General features: G+C 42.1%; 1 protein-coding gene across 4 annotated transcripts in view; it reads right to left on the bottom strand.

The window, feature by feature from the left end:
• Window positions 1-2340: 2340 nt before the first annotated feature.
• Ncoa2 (nuclear receptor coactivator 2) overlaps window positions 2341-18775 on the bottom strand; it is a 319923-nt gene continuing 303488 nt past the window's right edge. For all 4 annotated transcript variants that reach the window (XM_045142549.1, XM_004653297.2, XM_045142547.1 and 1 more), the window contains 6 exons: window positions 17877-17954; window positions 16041-16275; window positions 13432-13609; window positions 12782-12980; window positions 8460-8549; window positions 2341-6046 (listed from right to left, as the gene is read on the bottom strand). In XM_045142549.1, the coding sequence (XP_044998484.1) occupies window positions 6035-6046; window positions 8460-8549; window positions 12782-12980; window positions 13432-13609; window positions 16041-16275; window positions 17877-17954 (792 nt within the window). In that variant the 3' untranslated portion in view covers window positions 2341-6034. The remainder of the gene's footprint in view (window positions 6047-8459; window positions 8550-12781; window positions 12981-13431; window positions 13610-16040; window positions 16276-17876; window positions 17955-18775) is intronic.

An 18775-nucleotide genomic window follows, 5' to 3' on the forward strand; every position in this document is an offset into this window, starting at 1 on the left:
AGGCTAACTTGGTATTTTTTTCCCTCCAAATCTGACTGGCTACCTCCCTCACTATTATTTCCAGAAGTAATTCCTATACATTGGAAATGTTATCTGTTATATATGAATTGTACATTTATATTACAATCTGTCCAGTTCTCATGTTTATTTATGAGTAATCAGATTACATTACTAACTGTGAACATCTGTTAGAAGTTCCACATTGTTTTCTTCTTCAAAGGTCCTCAGCTGAGGACGTAGCTCAGTGGTAGGTGCTTATCTAGCATATGCAAGCAGATGCATGCTCCACCTTGTGCTTCTGGTTTTCATGAGTACTGGGGAATTGAACCTGGGTCCTTAGGCTTCATGGGCAAGTGTCTTAACTGGTAAGCCATCTCTCCAGCCCTGACTTTAATATTTTTAAAAAAATTGTCTTCTTTGAGCCGGGCACGGTGGTGCATGCCTTTTATTCCAGCCCTTGAGAGGCAGAGGTAGGAGAATCACCGTGAGTTCAAGGCCATCCTGAGACTACATAGTGAATTCCAAGTCAGCCTGAGCTAGAGTGAGACCCTATCTTGAAAAAAAAAAAAAAAAAACACAACGAAACAATAAAGTAAACAAACAAAACACTGTGTTCTCTGCATGGGTGTGTACAGTTGTGCACTTGCCTTGGTACATGCACACAGTCAGAGGGCAACTTCAGATGTCTGTGTTCTTCTTCTGCCTTCATCGAGACAGGGTCCCTTGCTGCTGCAAAAGAATGCCAGGATTCTCTTGGCTCTGCCTCGCATTGTCACAGGCATGTTGGGATCACAGACACATGTGTCACTTTACATGGTGCTGGGAAGGATGAAATTCAAGTCAGTAGGCTTTGCAAACAAATGCCTTCAACTGATAAGCCATGTTCCCATTCCACTTAGTTAATATTTTACATGACCTGAACCTTACATTGGTTGAGGATATTTACTCTATATTGAGGTTTCCTTTTTTCCTATAGGTATTATCATCAATAAGAACTGAATATTCTCCTCCGGAAATTTATCAGGTAGTTATCTATTTAGTTATACTCTTTTTAAAAAAATATTTTTTGCCTAGCATGGTGATACACACCTTTAATATATATTTTATTTGAGAGGGAGAAAGAAGCAGGGGGAGAAGGGGGGAAGGAGGGAGAGAGAGAGGGCACGCCAGGGTGTCTAGTGAACTGCAGATGCATGTACCCCTGCATCTGGCTTATATGGGTCCTGAAGAGTCAAGCTGGGGATCCTCTGGCTTTGCAGGGAAATGCCTTAACCCCTAAGCCATCTCTTCAGTCCTATTTAGTTATACTTTTTTCTTCCTCTACCCTGTTAATGTGGACAACAGCATTGATAAATAAAAATAAATCTTAAAAAAAAAGAAAAATCTATTTGAGACACAGAGGGGTGGGAGGGAGACAGAGAGTGAGTGAGAATGGGCATGTCAGGGCCTCTAGCCACTGAAAATGAACTCCAGATGCATGCTCCACCATGTGTATCTGAGTTATGTGGGACCAGGAGAATTGAACCTGGGTCCTTAGACTTTGCAGGCAAGCACCTTAACCACTAAGCCATTTCTCCAGCCCGATTTTTCTGATCTCTCATTTTATTTTTGGTCACTTAAAAAATAAATTCTACCCAGCATTTGGGAGGCAGAGGTAGAAGGATCACTGTGAGTTTGAGGCCACCCTGAGATTACATGGTACATTCCTGGTCAGCCTGAGCTAGAGTGAAACCCTACCTCAAAAAACAAAACAAAAACAACAACAAAACAATTCCAGACATTTCTAAGGTAATTTTAGAATGTGTCCTAACACCTGGTCTTTTTTAGACTACCATTGTGACAGCTCAATAAGATCTTCTATTTCAGAGACAAAAAGAGAAAAAAATTGACATAGTTGCAAACTGTACCTGCTAGCATTTCTTATGGTTTCTGAGCTGGGCATTATGTGCTGTAGGTCCACTGTTTATCCACTTTTCCCAAATGGACCTACTAACCCATCATGGAGATTCAATACGCTAGCCAACAGTGCCCATTGTTCTCACAAACAGTTCTAGAGGCTTGCCACTAGAGGTGGGACGGAATGGTGAAAACAGTAGTAACACCGTTCAGGACTCAGGGTATGGGCTGGGCTTATATTTACATTTAGTCAGTACGTAATCAAAGCAGGACACATCTCCTTCTTGGCTGCCAAATGAAAGTGGGAGAATGAAAGGCCAAAGTGCTGTGACTAATGCCAATGACCATATCTGAGTAAGAAATTCTGAAATGGCTTGTATGGTATTTTTAATTTAAATGCAGTTATGAAAAAAGATACAATGTAACCACAATAAAATCTCTAAAGCCATGTAAAACCCGAAGGCATTAAAATTTATTAAATGATGCAATAACAACAGAATTCTTTATTTACAATAGCATTATTTAACATCAAATAAGCAAATAGCATCAGCAAAGCAATATTAACTTGCATAAATGTATTTAAAATTTCTCTGAATATATCTACCTTTGCATAAACTGCTCACACTAGAAATACAAACATCAATGCAGATGAACAAAGTGATGTTCAGAGTCAACTCTGTTTTGAAAATAAATCACAACCTGAAACACTGTAAGCTTTCTCCTGAAGAACCATAGTTAATATATTGCTTAATTTTACCCTTGTATAATCTTTTCATATACACATATCTCAGATGCAACTTCATGAGGAACTGTACAAATAAAACCCACAAATGACAAAGGGAAAAAAAAGACAGTTAAATGTTTGAAGAAATGATGTATCATCACTGTTCAATAACATATGGTTAAGCGATGATGTACTTATTCAAAAATTGTACACAATTCACTATACAAATATAATACATTGGACAGCTATGTAGGAATATACAAGACTTAAAAACAGATCTAAGGCATTATGCTAGATTTTAGCATTTTGAGGTTCTTGCACATAGCTTTTACCTGTAGTAAGAAACTTAAAAGATTTTGTTTTAGTCTATAAAGAAACACCAGGGAGAAAGTTCTAATGAAAATCGAAGCCACTACAGTTATTTCCTTTGTGCAGAGAATGCTTTGCTCTCAGGCAGCATACTACCATACAAACACTAGAAAACTTGAAACTCACACTGACAATTAATGGCTTAAGTTGCATTTCAAAATTGATTGTGTATCTTTGGGTTCTGCAAGTGGATCTGTGCCTCCTGGTTCACGTGTTTCGCCCGTATGAACTCCAGTTTTAAACACAGATTAAAACAGCTCACTGCACTTTTTCAACTTACCACGTTACATGAACACTTAAATGGGTTTTACAACCAAGTTAACATATGTCTACTTTTCACATTATGTCTTTCACATTGAGTAATATAAGTAAAACACTGATTATTTGTTCTATTAAACAAAAACCAAGTACTCAGTCTAATTTTTCTTGTGTACAGCATGAGCAATACTGATAATGAAGGGGACTGGTTTGCTTTTGCTGTGATATGATCAATATGATCAGAGGGTTCCTTCACTTATTTTCTTCTCCTTATTTGATGTAAAACAGAATGCACTACATGATGGGAGCCATCTGAGAATTCATTCTCTCTTCCTTCAAGTCATGATCGGGGGTCATTCCAAACTGCCAGGATCACAAGTTTGCAGATTTTTCCTTTGGGACTAGTGTTAAGACACAGTGGGCAGATGGAGAAATGATGAAAGAGACATGGATAATCTTGGGTAGTGTTAGGGTGAAAAGGGACTTAAAAATCAAAACAAACCGAATCTGGTTTAAACCCCATTTCTCTTTTGTGCTGTGTGAAGCTGAAAATCATCCTGTCTCATGTCATTCTAAGAAGCTGACTCAAAACTGGTCACATTAAACTGTGTCCCATATGAGCCTCATCACTGGGGTGAGGTCCTGGAGTTCTGGGCCCACATCTGCTCTTTTGCTCTCTTAGCTGGGCAACCCAATGGTTGGGTAGAGAACAGTAGAGATTTTGAGGGGACATTTGAGCTGGTGGCCACTGAGAAGAGCTGTTCCTTGGCCACCTCCCTGTATAGAGATCCCTCTCAAAGTGAAAAAAGATATCGAAATGCAAATTTCCAGAAAGTTTCTTTAGTATGGAGCCACACTTTCAGACTGTCTATTTACCATTCATCTTTGGGTTATATCTCTGCTATATTTCCATAATATATAGATATACAGAGAGATATAAATATAAATAGGGTAGTTTGTACATTTTCACCCTGCCACAAATAAACAAGCAATCAAATTTGAAGGAAAAACTTCTCTGTTCCTATAAAGCTTGGCTAATGAGATATTATAAAATGCTTTGTGTTTTTTTAGACATCAAAAAGACATCATTCTGAAATTTAGGTAAGAAAGTATATGTATTAGGGGTTGGGGAGAAATAGCTCAAAAAGGTCATCAGTTTCTTGGTATTGCAGTTATCTGAAACTGACATCAATTAATAAAATATTATTCCCCTACCAGAGTGGGCAAGAAAAACAACCATAAAAGTGGCCTGCTTAGTAACATGTAGTCTTTCTAAGGTTCATTATGAAAGAATATAAACATACAAAAATCAAGAATTGGTTCCTACAGCGGCTGCATATCATATAGATTAGATAAATGATTTATGAGCAGAATCACAAGGTTTAGGAAATAAAAAGTCTTAAGTCTACAAATTAGGTCTAATCAAGGCATTGATAACCTTTACAAAACACCTTTAGGAGACATTGCTATGAAGATATCTAATTTAATACTGAAGTACCTCATTTTTGAGTCAATTCCACAATATGTATACCTCACAAAAATTATACAATTAAAACACTTAAGTTTAGAACTTAAATTATTGCTTGTTACATATAAATTGGATTTTATGTACCTTACAAAACTTCGGCTTTGTCAGCACTGCTAAAAAACAAAATAAAAAACACATGGCAGAGGTTAATCTGTCGTGATATCTGCTGTCAATTTCAATGCACTAGTAAGGTCTCCTGTTTGGGAGGCCAGAGTTGCTGGGGACAGAACAGACATGCTTCCATAGCAGGTGTCCTTAGCTTGACTGGCATCTTAACCACTCCTCTCCTTGCCAGTAAATGCATTTTTTTTCTGAAACTCAATGGAAACTGGCAAAATGTTGGTGGAAAGAAAGAGCTTTACCTGGTTTCTGTAGCTTATATTATGGTTTGAAAATGGGCAAAAGCGAGGAGCACAAGGGAGGCACGAGGGGAAAGGGAGGACGGGAAGCGCTGACAGAAGTTACCTGATCAATCTAAAACGAACTGAATTTAGAAATAAAGTTTCTTCTTGATTCACAAGTTAGGTGAACTAGTTTTGTTTTCACAAAGAGAAGAAATGGAACAGATCCTTGTTAATGTGAACAGCCCTCTTACAGGCTCCTTTTCATCTGCTTAACAACTGGAAACTCCTCCTAACACGGTCTTTAGCTTTCTGCAGCGGTTCAGCTACGACTATCGCCATCCTCACTGGCGTGTCTGCACAGGCGGCGCTGTCCACGGTGTCGGCCCTGCTTCCATCCCTAATGCAGGCGGTGGCTGAAAACACCTTTCGTTTGCTTTTGTTAAAAACCTGTTTCTTTCCTGTACATGAAGTCTTAACCTTCTGTACTAGACTGATTGATTGGCCAAGGAAAACAATGCAAGAAACCAGTGTCTGGAGCCGAACAGGAACAGAACGAGAGCATGGTTCTCCTTAAATACACACATTTAAATACATTCAATCTGACACGGGTATGAAGTTTGCCTGTCGACATTTACTTTGCAGGAGAGATCTAAGTTGCACTAAGGTGAATGCAGTGAACAGACTGAGTGACGGTCTGGACGTGAGCTTCGGGCTGTCAGAAGAGGCGGCTCCTTGGCGGTAGCTGAGCGAGCTCCACGCTGGGGGTCACGAGCCCAGCCGCCTGCTGATCATGGTCGGGAGAACTGGCTGCCACCCAGGTGGGTCCAAACAGAGGTGCAGCTCCCCACACTGGTAAGTGTTTTGAGCAAGTGAACCCAGTAGGTTGAAGAAAGAGGCAAACAGCTTCCCGCTGGGTCAGCAGTATTTCTACAGGAAACAAACAAAGTGTCAAGTAGCTTATGGTATGTATGCGGGCTGCATGTACGTATGTATTTTTGGTTGCTTTTTAAAATATCTATATGTAATTTTTTTTTCTCGGAGACTTCTAAAATTCTTTTATTTTTTATCTTAGATATTGATATTTTATTGTTTTAATTTAATTTTATTTTTTTAAATTTTTTATTAACATTTTTATATGTAATTTTTATGGGGGGGTACTCCAGGGCCTCCATCACTGCAAACAAACTTCAAGACACATGTGCATCTGCTTATGTGAGTGGGTTCTGGGGAATTGAACCTGAGTCCTTAGGCTTAACCACAAGACCATTTTTCCAGCCTGCTTTTGTTCATTTGTGTCAGGGTCTCCTCACGCAGCCCCAGCCTCCCCTGAGCCGGGATCTCCACTTCAGTCTTACGCATGTGCTACCACACTGACAGTAACGTGAAGTGTTGACACCATTGTAAAGTTCATCTAAAAACATCAAATCTGCCATGAGTGGTGGCACACACCTTTAATCCCAGCACTTGGGAGACTGAGGTAGGCGGATCGCTGTGAGTTCAAGGCCAGCCTGAGACTACATAGTGAATTCCAGGTCAGCCTGGGCTAGAGGGAGACCCTACCTTGAAAAAGAAAAATATCCTATGTTGTTCTCAATAACCAAGGCAACATCTGGATGAGCAGATGTGCTTCTGCTGTGGGACGGCAGATGGCACTGTTCTAACTGAATGCACCTAACTGAATACAGGGTTTCCAAAGGGATGAGGGCCAGACTAATACATAATTTATTTTAAGTTGGAGGGTGAAAATGGAATGTCAGTCTCTCCTGAATGACCACCCTACTTATTACCAAAGACATCCTTGCCTTCTGTTGAGATGAACCTAGCTGCTTGTTTCCTGGCTGCAATCAGTCACCCAGCTTCTATACAATGTTCTTACACTGGATGTGGTGGCCCATGCCTGTAATCCCAGCACTTGGGAAGGCTGAGGCAGAAGGGTCTCAAATAGGATGCTTGTCTGGGCTACATATTCAGACCCTGTCTTGAATAAGTAAAAGGCCACTTTCTTTGTGGGTCACTTCCAGAGCCCTCCAGAGAGCATACTCCCTGGCTTACAAGCAGGGCCAGGGTTTGGGCCTTCCAATGCACTGGCAATTTATAGATGAGGAGAAACCAGGACTGCAGTGAGCAGTTGGTACGTGGAAGAGTTGCTTTGGCTGGTGGGAATTTAGCACTGCCTTTGAGTTTTCTGAGTTAAGATTAGAGAAGAAGTCAGCCTTAGTTAAGTTGTGCCTTCAGTGTCCCAAGAAAGAGTTCTGGGAATCTTCTGTCCGATCATGAATGAGTCCTAGTAATCAAAGGTGGAATTCTGTCAGTCTCTTGTTGGTTCCACAATGTCCTTAAGCTTAAAACTGGTTTGGAAGAATACTTGTGTTTATGTTTCTGAAAGAAAAACACTTACTGTACTTTGTAAAGTAAAGCTGTGTATCAGTTTTTTGCTCATGTCACTTACATGATTTCATACGACATACTCCAGGGTACTGATTTAAAATATCTAAAAATCTCCCCATTTTCAAATTAGTCCCTAAAAAATATTCTTGTGAGAAGTTTATAGATTTTATTAGACTTCTGGGGTAGTGCTCTTCTACAGGGACTAGGCTCAGCAAGCAGCCATGGTTCCAGAGCCAGTGTGCTCAAAGAGCTCCAGCATGGCGTGGACTCTCCCTCCCTCTTTTTTTTTTTTTTTGAGGCAAGTCCCAACACACTGCCTTTTTTTTTTTTTATGCGAGAGTGAGAGAGTGAGAAGAATTGGTGCACCAGGGCTTCCAGCCACTGCAATAGAACTCCAGATGTGTGCGCTCCCTTTTGTGCATGCGCGACCTTGGGCGCTTGCGACACTGTGTATCTGGCTTATGTGGGACCTGGAGAGTTGAACATGAGCCCTTGGTCTTTGCAGGGAAACGACTTAACCACTAAGCCATCTCTCTAGCCTGCCCTCCTCTCTTTTAGTGACAAGGTCTCACTATGTAGGTAGCCCTGGCTGGCCTAACTTGCAATATAGACCAGGATGGCCTTGAAATTGTGGTGACTCTCTTGCCTTGGCCTCTGGAGTGTTGGGATTACACGAGTATGTCACCGAGCCTGTCTGTTTCTATGATTTTCATAGGCCGAGTGTGGGACTATGGAATACTCTGCTTCACAGTGGGCTCCTAAGTCATATGCCACCTCAGTTAAATTGCTTAAACAAATGATGCTTCCAGCTGAGCTTGGTGATGTATGCCTATGATGTCAGCTTTTAGGAGGTCGAGGCAAAAGGACTGCTGAGTCTGAGACCAGCCTGGGCTATACAGGAGTGACCCTGTCTCTCTCCCTTTCTTTCTGCAGTGCTCTTAATGTCTCTTACCCGTGATGCATCTCCCTCCTGCTTGATCATTTCCATTCCAGGCAGCTGGTTTGCGAAAAGGTTGCCTCCCCTCAGAGCAGGGTCATTAACCTGAGGGGAAAACACACAAGGGACATCATGAGTACACAGGAAAGAAGTCTCACCACCACACTTCTTAGCCTTTATTTTTATTTGTTTATCTTCTGTGTGTGTTTTGAGATAGGATCCTGTTCTAGTCCAGGATGAACTGGAATTCACTATGTAGTCTCCAGGGTAGCCTTGAACTCACAGTGATTCTCCTACCTCTGCCTCCTGACTGCTGGGACTAAAGGTGTGTGTCACCATGCTTGGCCTAGTCTTTATTTTTAGAAGTATAATCACGAGGAAAAGAGACCCTATAAAAATCACTTCCTCCCTAAACCTCTTCTCCCATATGCATCTTTTGGGTACAGATTGAGGATCATATAAACAAATATAGTATTCAATCTGCCTTCAAAAATTAATTAAATTGGGCGGGAGAGATGGCTTAGTGGTTAAGCGCTTGCCTGTGAAGCCTAAGGACCCCGGTTCGAGGCTCGGTTCCCCAGGTCCCACGTTAGCCAGATGCACAAGGGGGCGCACGCATCTGGAGTTCGTTTGCAGAGGCTGGAAGCCCTGGCGCGCCCATTCTCTCTCTCTCCCTCTATCTGTCTTTTTCTCTGTGTCTGTCGCTCTCAAAATAAATAAATAAATAATTTTAAAAAAATTAATTAAATTTTAGCTGAATGTGGTGGCTCATTCTTTAATCCAAGCACTCAGGAGGATGAGGCAGGAGGATTGGCATGAGTTTGAGGCCAGCCTGGGCTATAGGGTGAGTTCCAAGTCAAGAGTGGGCTACAGTGAGATTCTGCTTCAAAAAAAAAAAATAGATTAAAAAAACCTAAAATTTTATTTGCATTTTGTAGAAACTAAATTCTGCATACTTAGAAACATTTCCATCTAAAACCTATTTTCTTTATTTGTACAGTTCAATGGTATCGATGACTCACGTGTGGGGCTGTGAAGTCATCTGAGACACTCCTGCCTGACATCTTTGCTGCTTAGGCAAGTCATTAATTAGCAAGATCAAGTGTGAATATCCAAAACTGTGCTGCATTTTGTGAATTTACTCTGGCTAAGTAAACCACTCATTAGCACTTGAATTTTTTTTTTTTTTTGAGGTAGGGTCTCTCTAGTCCAGTCTGACCTGGAATTCACTAGTCTCAGGGTGGCCTCGAATTTATGGTGATCCTCCTACCTCTGCCTTCCAAGTGCTGGGATTAAAGGCATGCACCACCACACCCGGCCACTTGAGTATTTTTTAAAACAAATTACAAAGTAAATGTACGAATCTGAAATGAATTCTAGATACATATATTACCTTGTGCATCTGGCTTTACAGGGGTAGTAGGGAATTGAACCTGGGTCCTTTGGCTCTGCCAGCAAGCACCTTAACCAATAAGCAATATCTCCAGCCATCCCTGCCTCCTTTATTTTTGAAACAGGGTCTCACTCTAGCTCAGGCTGATTTGGAACTCACTTTGTAGCCCAGAATGGCTTCAAACTCATGGCTATACTCCTAACCTGGGTCTCTTGAGTGCTGGGATTAGAGGTGTACAACACCATGTCCAGCTGAGAAAAAAATTGTGGATACAACGTAGCTTTTTTTACAGGGAGGGGAGGAGGCTTCAAGATGAGCCCTGATACTGAAAATACTTGAATGATGTAGAAGTTTCAAATTGTTTGGATTATTCAGTACATCATATTAGTTTGCAGCTGGATGGAAGACTACACTATGCTACAGTGCCACAGTAGGCCTCACTTAATATTTTATTTATTTATTTGACTGAGAAAGAAAGAGAATGAATCAATGAATGGCCACACCAGAGCCTCCAGCCACTGCAAACGAACTCCAGACGCATGTGCCCCCTTGTGCATCTGGCTAATATGGGTCCTGGGGAATTGAAACTGGGTCCTTTGGCTTTGCGACAAACGTCTTAACTGCTAACCCATCCCTCCAGCACAGTAGGCCTCACTTAGAACATGTTTCAAGAGTCACCACAGGGGCTGGAGAGATGGCTTAGTGGTTAAGGCACTTGCCTGCAAAGCCTAAGGACTCAGCTTGCATCTCCAGGTCCCACGTAAGCCAGATGCATATGGTGGCATCTGGAGGTCGTTTGCTGTGGCTAGACACCTGGCATGCCCATTCTCACTCTCTCTTTCTCCCTCTCTCTAATATATAAATAAATAAACATATCTTTAAAAGAGTCACTAGTGGCCTATTTTTGTAGAAGATTCAATAGAAGTATAATCATAAGGAAAAGAGACCTTATAAAAATCATTTTTGTGATTGAAAAGAGGAGGGGATATGATGGAGAATGGAGTTTCAAAGGGGAAAGTGGGGGGAGGGAGGGCATTAACATGGGATATTGTTTATAATTATGCAAGTTGTTAATAAAAAATCTTTAATTAAAAACATCATTTTTGCCAGGTGTGGTGGTACACACCTTTAATCCCAGCATTTGGGAGGCATCACTATGATCACTATTAATTCAAGGCCACCCTGAGACTACATAGTGAATTTCAGGTTAGCCTGGGCTAGACTGAGATCCTATCTCAACCGCCTCCCCCACCAAAAAATCATTTTCTTCATTGACGTCTGCATTTCTGTATGTCTGCTCATTTTATCCAAATAAGCATGTAAACACTATCGCTGTAACACCAGACATACAGGTTATTACTGTGAGCATATGGCCTTTTGTGCCACCCTCATATATATTAATCATTTTATAGAATAGATTCTAAGGCATTTATCATCTAGTAAATTTTTACAAAAGCATGGTTTACTAACATCAAAATTAAATAGGCTTAATTAATCTTTCACTATTCTCCTAGTCATGTTTGAACTGAAATACACAGAACTGCCAATAACTCACTTGATTCAAACCTCAATTTCTCCACGTATGAGATATAGTGAAGAGCCTTTGACTATTCTCTTCTTGAATGAACTACTGAGGATCAGCAGGAGAAAGATTGGCATTCTGGACCCTAAACTAAGAGACTGTGTAGATGCTATGGTAACCTGTATGGCTTTACCTCTAGAGCAGACAGATTTCTGAATTCTAGGCTGGCTACCATTACCAGTGACTTGTGTCTGTTTGCCATTTCATGAAGCTGGGATATGCTATGCCAGTAGTGGTTGCACAATCATTCCAGTGCTGTTCAATACCAAACAAAAAATTATTTTGTTTTTTTGTTATTTTGAGACAGGGTTTCAAGTAGCTCTGGCTGGCTCTGAAATTGTTATGTAACTGAAGATTGCTTTGAACTCCTGTTCCTCCTCCAAGTGCTAGGACACCAGGTGTATATCACCACATCCAACCTACATCATAAAAATTTAAAAACTAACCAGGAAAAAGCCATGTGGGCTGGAGAGATGGCTAAATAGTTAAGGCACTTGCCTGCAAAGCCTAATGAGCGTAATCTGACTGCCCAGTTCCCATGTAAAGCCAGATGCACAAAGTGGTACATGCATCAGGAGTTCATTTCCAATGGCTGAAGAAGTCTCTCTTATCTCTTATCTCTGTCTGCTTGCAAACAAATAAAAATACTAAAAACAATTTCTTTTTAATCCCCACACGGCACCCATGCTGTGGCAATTAAGGGGAATATTTTGGGACCGAGTGTGCCAGCCTCCGGGCAGAAGTGAGAGTCCCGAGCTCACTGGGTGGCAGGGAGCTGGGCTCTTGTGTTCCATCTGCTTTTAAAAAAACCTCAGTTCTTAAACTGTGAACCCCAAATAAAGCATACAAAAGCACAATAACCACTCCCATTTTTAGAGATTTATTTTAGGTGTTGATAAGTTCCCTAAATAAAATAAAAATGTAAATGGTGTGAAAGCTAAGATTTAGTGTTTTTTTTTGTTGTTGTTGTTGTTTAAATGTAGGATCTTCCTCTAGCCCAGGCTGACCTGGAATTCACTATGTAGTCTCAGACTGCCTTCAAACTGACAGAGATGCTCCCTCCTCTGCCTCCTGAGTGCTGGGATTAAAGGTGTGCGCCACCACATCTGGCATTAGAATTAGTTTTTTAAGAAACTCTGCAGCCAGGAATCCTTTCATGTTTACTTTGTCATTAACAAGTATTTTTGTTAAATCTCACTAACAGGTGAAAATAAGGTGAAAAAACACTTTTCAAAATAGATGTGGGACTTGAGGGCAGATGTTAGGTACTAGGAAAGACAGTTAATGCAGAAATAGACAAAAAAGAAAAAAAAAAACAACACCAAAGAGCAGACAACTCCGGGTTGCTTCTCTGGTACTTACCTGCTCGGGACCCATGGAGGACAGCCCTGACGTAGGCACGGAGGTCACTGAGGTCATGCTGATCTGTCCTGTCATCTGGTTCATGTTGCTCATGCCACCCGTGTTGGTCGCCATGGATACGTTGATGTTCATATTGTTATTGTACATGCTGGTGTTTGCTTGCTGTCCAAAGTGTGGTGGGGACTGTTGTGAAAACATGCTAGGACAAAGTGAACAAATAAACCGTTAGAGCCTAACAGCAGACATAGGCAGGCAGTCTTGAGCACTTTGGAATGACTGAATCTAAACGGCATGGGCCTGCACAGATGGCGAGGCCTCCAGCAGCAGAGGTGACAGCTCTTTCCTTCCTGTGTATTACCATGTGGAGCACAAGTAACTGCCCACTTCCCAGCTGCCTCAGAGGAGCTCTGCGCTTGTTCTGATCATCTGGGTGGATGAGGGATGCTGTGACTGCCCTCCACCACAGCTCTGTGGTGAGGTGGTACACGTTGATAGGTGTTGCTAAGCTTTTGTAAATTTCTGGCGACTTCTTCTCTAGGAAGCGTAAACTACCTTACTTGGCAGTTCACTTGATATTGCTTGCTTAAGTTTAGAAAAGTACATGGGAGAGACAGGTAGTCCTGGGGTATCACATGAGCACAACTCATTACCTGTTTCCGCCCATATTCCCCTGTGCCCATCCGTTCATGTCTGAAGGGGCTTGATAGGCTGGGTTGGCCTGAGACTGCTGCATCATGGGGCTCTGGGTATGCGCCATCCGGGGTGACATTAGGGGACTCTGGGGGGTTGTAGCCCCAGTGAAGCCAGGATCAGGTTGCTGACTTATTCCTTAAAAAACAAAACAGAAACCCAAAAGAGACTGTAAGTTTTGCTGTAGAGACTGGTGGAAGGAGAACATTCTAATTAAGTATACATACAAGATTACTTTCAGAATACACGAACATGTGCTAAGTAATTATGTACATTACAAAAAGATTCCAAGTGGAGATAACACATCAAGAAAAAACAATCTCCACACTTTAATTCTCTGTAAGAGTTATAGGGCTCTTGGGACCCATACTAAATATCATGCCTAGAGTTAGAAAAAACAGTATTAGGATTCTTTCCTTAACCTCTCTCAGAATGAAAAATGAGCCCAATATATATAATTTGATCTGAAATAGTCAAAGTCATATATATATTTAATTTATTTGCAAATGGGAAAAGAGACAGATAAATAGAATGGGCATGCCAGAGCCTCCAGCCACTGCAAATAAACTCCAGATATATTCCATTTTGTTTTGTGCATCTGGCTAATGTAGGCTCTGGGGAGTAAAATCTAGGTCCTTAGGCTTTGCAGGCAAGTGCCTTAACCACTAAGCTATCTCTCCAGCCCCAGTCTTTATATACATTAAAACATTTTTTTTTGTTTATCTTTATTATTTTTTTTAGAACAACAGAGAAAGAGGCAGATAGAGAATGGACGTGCCAGGGCCTCCAGCCACTGCAAATGAACTCCAATTGCATGCGCCCCCTTGTGCATCTGGCTTATGTGGGACCTAGGGAATTGAGTCTCGAACTGGGGTCTTTAGGCTTCCCAGGCAAGCACTTAACCACTAAGCCATCTTTCCAGCTCAGTCTTTTTTTTTTTTGGTTTTTTGAGGTAGGGTCTCACTCTAGCCCAGGCTGACCTGGAATTCACTCTGTATTTTCAGGGTGGCCTCGAACTCATGGCAATCCTCCTACCTCTGCCTCCCGAGTGCTGGGATTAAAGGCGTGTGCTACCACGCCCGCCTGGCCCAGCCCAGTCTTTATATTTTTAAGTGTCATTTACAACTGTATTGTTTAAATGTAGCTTCAACTGATTGAGTTCGGCTATATATCTAAAATCAACATGAATTTCTTTCTAAATGAATAGCTCACTTAAATCATCCTATAATGTGTGATGGATGCATTGAAAAAAATTATTGAATGTATGTGTATATGTGTGCACCATGGTCTCTTGCTGCTACAAATGTATGCCAGATGCTTCAGCATTTTTTGTGTGTCTGCTTTTATGTGGGTACTAAGGATTCACTCAGGCTAGTAGGCTTGGCAAGCAAGAGCCTTTGACCACTGAGCAATCTCCCCTGCCCCAGTGGACGCAGTTTCTAAAAGAAGTCATTGTATTTGTGTTTGCCTCTTTGTCTTAGAAAAGGGCTTTGTGGTACTTTACTGCCATGTAAAATTCGCAATAAGGAAAAAAAAAAAAATTCAACATGTGTTTCTTGTTCCGTTGGAAGGCAAAGGAAGTGCCAGCAAATGGAAAGAACTTTGAGCAGACTTTCCTAAATCATCAAATCAGAAATGCAGGCGTGGAGCTGGGACAGAAAGGAGGCAAAGGCTCAGTGTATTTCAGGGATGGCTACAAGCACAATTTTTTGCTTAAGACTTGTAAAACATATTCAATGAATATTTAACTTAGCCACAACACTAAAGTTGAAGATCATGGGCTGGGGGGAGCAGTACATTACCTTTGCTTTTTATAGAAATAAGACACTTGAATTTAGACAAAGACTGGATGGCTACTTATAGATCACTCAGACAAGGGCATGGGAAAGTCATTTCGAGTATTAATGTTCATGTAACACTTGCACTTATCAATAATTCCACAACTAATTGAATGTGACAGGCACACAGATATTAATGCTTATGACATTACATACTTAGCATCTCATCTCTTAGACTGACATTAAGGAACAAATCAATACAAAGAAAACTAAGAGGTCTGCGACTGTGGTTTCTATATAGCACTTCTCAGAAATTATCTACTAATTAAAGATTTGGAGTAATCCTTACAGCCTTTATTTTACAAAGGCTATAGAGTATCTTAAATATGTAAATTTATGTCATCTGACATTTTGTATCTAGCTATTGATTGTCTGAATCAGACTCTGAGGCATTCAAATATAAGCTGAATTATATCTGTACTCTTTACAGACACTGACCAGCACTCATACACTAAAATGACAGGTACACACACTCTTCGCACACACACTTACTTCGGTCATTCTTAAAGTTAAGACCTGCACTCAGAGGAAAGGAGGTACCTGAGCCTGGAGCCTGGAAGCTAGACTCCTGCCAGGCCCCACCTGTCCTCCCAGGTCTCCTATCATTCCCTGCTTAGCCAGATTCATCGGGGAGCCATACAGAGAGCAGTGAGAGAGGATCTGTGACCCAGCACTGGGGGGCATTGGGGAGAAAAAACTGATGAGAGGTGGTGGGGATGTAAGTCCAGTACCGTAGTTTGGAGGAAATGGAAACTGCTGGGCATTGGTCTGGGGGATCCGGGGATTGCTCATGCCTGCTGGTATGCCACTGGGAGCCACCATGCTTGGGGTCATGTTCAACCCTTGTCCTCTCATCATCAAAGTCCGCTGCTGCACTTGCTGCTGCTGATGCATCTGTCTCTGCCGGAGGTGCTGGTTGAGGATCTCCCTCTGTCTCTGAGCCAGCATCTGGGCGTTAATCGGAGCCTGAAACCAAGAGGAACAGCAGGTTAGACACAGGCCAGAAAGGATAGCCAGGGCTCTGTCTCAGTAAACATTGGAAAATAAAATTTCAAGGAAGGAACTACTCCCAGTGAAGCTGACGACTGTGTATGAGAGCCTGTGAGTTTCACCAAAAGGATGAGTCTGAACATCCTGCTGATATCAAATAACTCATCTTGGGAGGACAGAGCCAACTAAAGAAACCCTTTTGTCTTGAGACAGTGTCTGGCTACGTCACCCAGGTTTGTCTTGCATTTGTGATCTTCCTGTCTCAGCCTCTGAGTGCTAGGATTAAAGGTGTGCACCAAGATATCCAGCTGGCAGTCAGTTTTTAGAATCTCTTCCAAGGAATGGTTAATTAAAAAAAAAAAATTTTAGCCGGTGGTGGCACACACCTTTAATCCTAGCACTTGGGAGGCAGAGGTAGGAGCACTGTCATGAGTTTGAGGCCACCCTGAGACTACATAGTGAATTCCAGGTCAGCCTGAGCTAGTGAGACCCTACTTTGAAAAAAAAAAAAAATTAGCAGGGTGTGATGGTGCATGCCTTTAGTCCCGGCACTTGGAAGGCTGAGGTAGGAATGCCTGGGGTTGACTGGGCTTATCCCCTTCCTCCCTCATTGTTTGGTCACAGAGGATGACTTTCCTTGACAGAGGAGGACCATTCTTCAATGAAGGGTATACAATTAACTGTACTCCCTTCCAGAACCTACAAATCCACTTTCAGAAAGAAAAGGGATCTAGAAGGGAAGGAGGCTGAGGGGGACATATACAGATGCTGGGACAGGTAGGAGGGATGGGGATGGAGACTGGGAGAGCTAGATGCAGGGATCCTGGGCTCACTGTCAGTACGAGATATGTGGCTGTACACTGGTTCTGAGAAAACACATCCTGTTCACTTGTAACTTGCATGCGTGAAGTCGTCTGCTCTCACAAATTTATTTGTAATCTTCAGATCAACACTCACAACACTGTTGTGGCCACTTAGGACTATAAGAACAGTGGCAAGAAACTCCAGGTGTTCAACGTGCACATTTCTCTCTAAGGGTAAGTGAGGTGACACATGGAGTTCTTACGTGGCCTAATAGAACCAGCTAGGGCTTCCAGTTGGTGCAATGCTTATGGAGAAAACATGAATGTTAGATAAACTCTATCCAGGCCTCGGTTATAGCCTGTAGGCTTGTGAGCTCAATATTAAGGAGTAAATACATTGTGTGTACACACACACACACACACACACCTTCTTCTTCAAACATAAAACAATGTTATGTATTGATCTGCTTCTGAGAAAGATGCAGTGAGCAGCCTGCAGGATTCCAAGCCTGTGCTCCAGTTAGAAGCAATGCTTAGGATGCTGTAATTCAGGATTGGTATAACTTTCTCTAATTTCATTGTCTGGGCAATAAAGACGGCAGTGCTTAGGAGAAAAGAAAAGACAGAATGACTAGAAGGAGAGTAGGGACAGTGCAGAACCAGTGTGGAAACTGGACTGCCAGGCTGACTAAGGCACCTCACTCAGTTTCCCAGGGAGGAAGAGAAGGCCAGTGCAGCTACTGGAGCAAAGAATGGAGCTGGCTGGATCCTTACCTGTGTTGGTACTCCAGGCCTCAGAGTCAAGTTCACATTTGAAACATTGCTGATCTGATTCATAAGTGGCTGACGATTCTAAATGCAAACACATAGGAATCAAGACTTTGTGCAGTGGTTGAGACAGAGTCTTTCTATGGATGGCCTAGAACTCTCAATTCTCCTATCTCAACCTCCCAAGTATTAGAATGCAAGGTTTGCCACTACGTACAACTCAATAAATTTGTCTTTTCTGGAGATAGGGGCTCACTCTAGCTCAGGCTGACCTGGGATTCACTATGTAGTCTCAGGGTGGCCTAGAACTCACAGTGATCTTCCTACCTCTGCCTCTTGAGTGCTAGGATTAAAAGTGTGTGCCACCACATTCAGCACTCAAGTTATCTTTTAAATGATATTTTCTTTTCTGTGTGTGCATGCATGACAAAGAACTGGGACACGAGGGCCTCCAGCCACTGCAACCAAACTCCAGATACATGTGCCATCTTGTGCACTTGCATCACCTTGTATGTATGGCTTATGTGGCATCTGCAGTGTCAAACATGGGTCCTTAGGTTTTGCAGGCAAGCACCTTAACCACTAAGCCATCTCTCAAGCCCTATTATTATTTTTAAAAATATTTTATTTATTTATTTGAGAAAGGCAGAGAAAGAAGGGGGGAGGAACGGGCACAACAGGGCCTTTAGCCGCTGCAAACGAACTCCAGATGCATGCGCCACCTTGTGCATCTAGCTTATGTGTGTACTGGGAGTCGAACCTGGGTGCTTAGGTTTCACAGGCAAGCATCTCAACTGCTAAGCCCTACACGTATCTCCTCAGTTATGGGCATGTGTGTGTGACTGCGTGAGTGCAGGCCGCCAGCATCAGTGCGCTGGGAATGCAGGAACCAACCGCACTTGCGG

Source organism: Jaculus jaculus, chromosome 2, assembly GCF_020740685.1.
Source record: "Jaculus jaculus isolate mJacJac1 chromosome 2, mJacJac1.mat.Y.cur, whole genome shotgun sequence".
NCBI lineage: Eukaryota > Metazoa > Chordata > Mammalia > Rodentia > Dipodidae > Jaculus > Jaculus jaculus.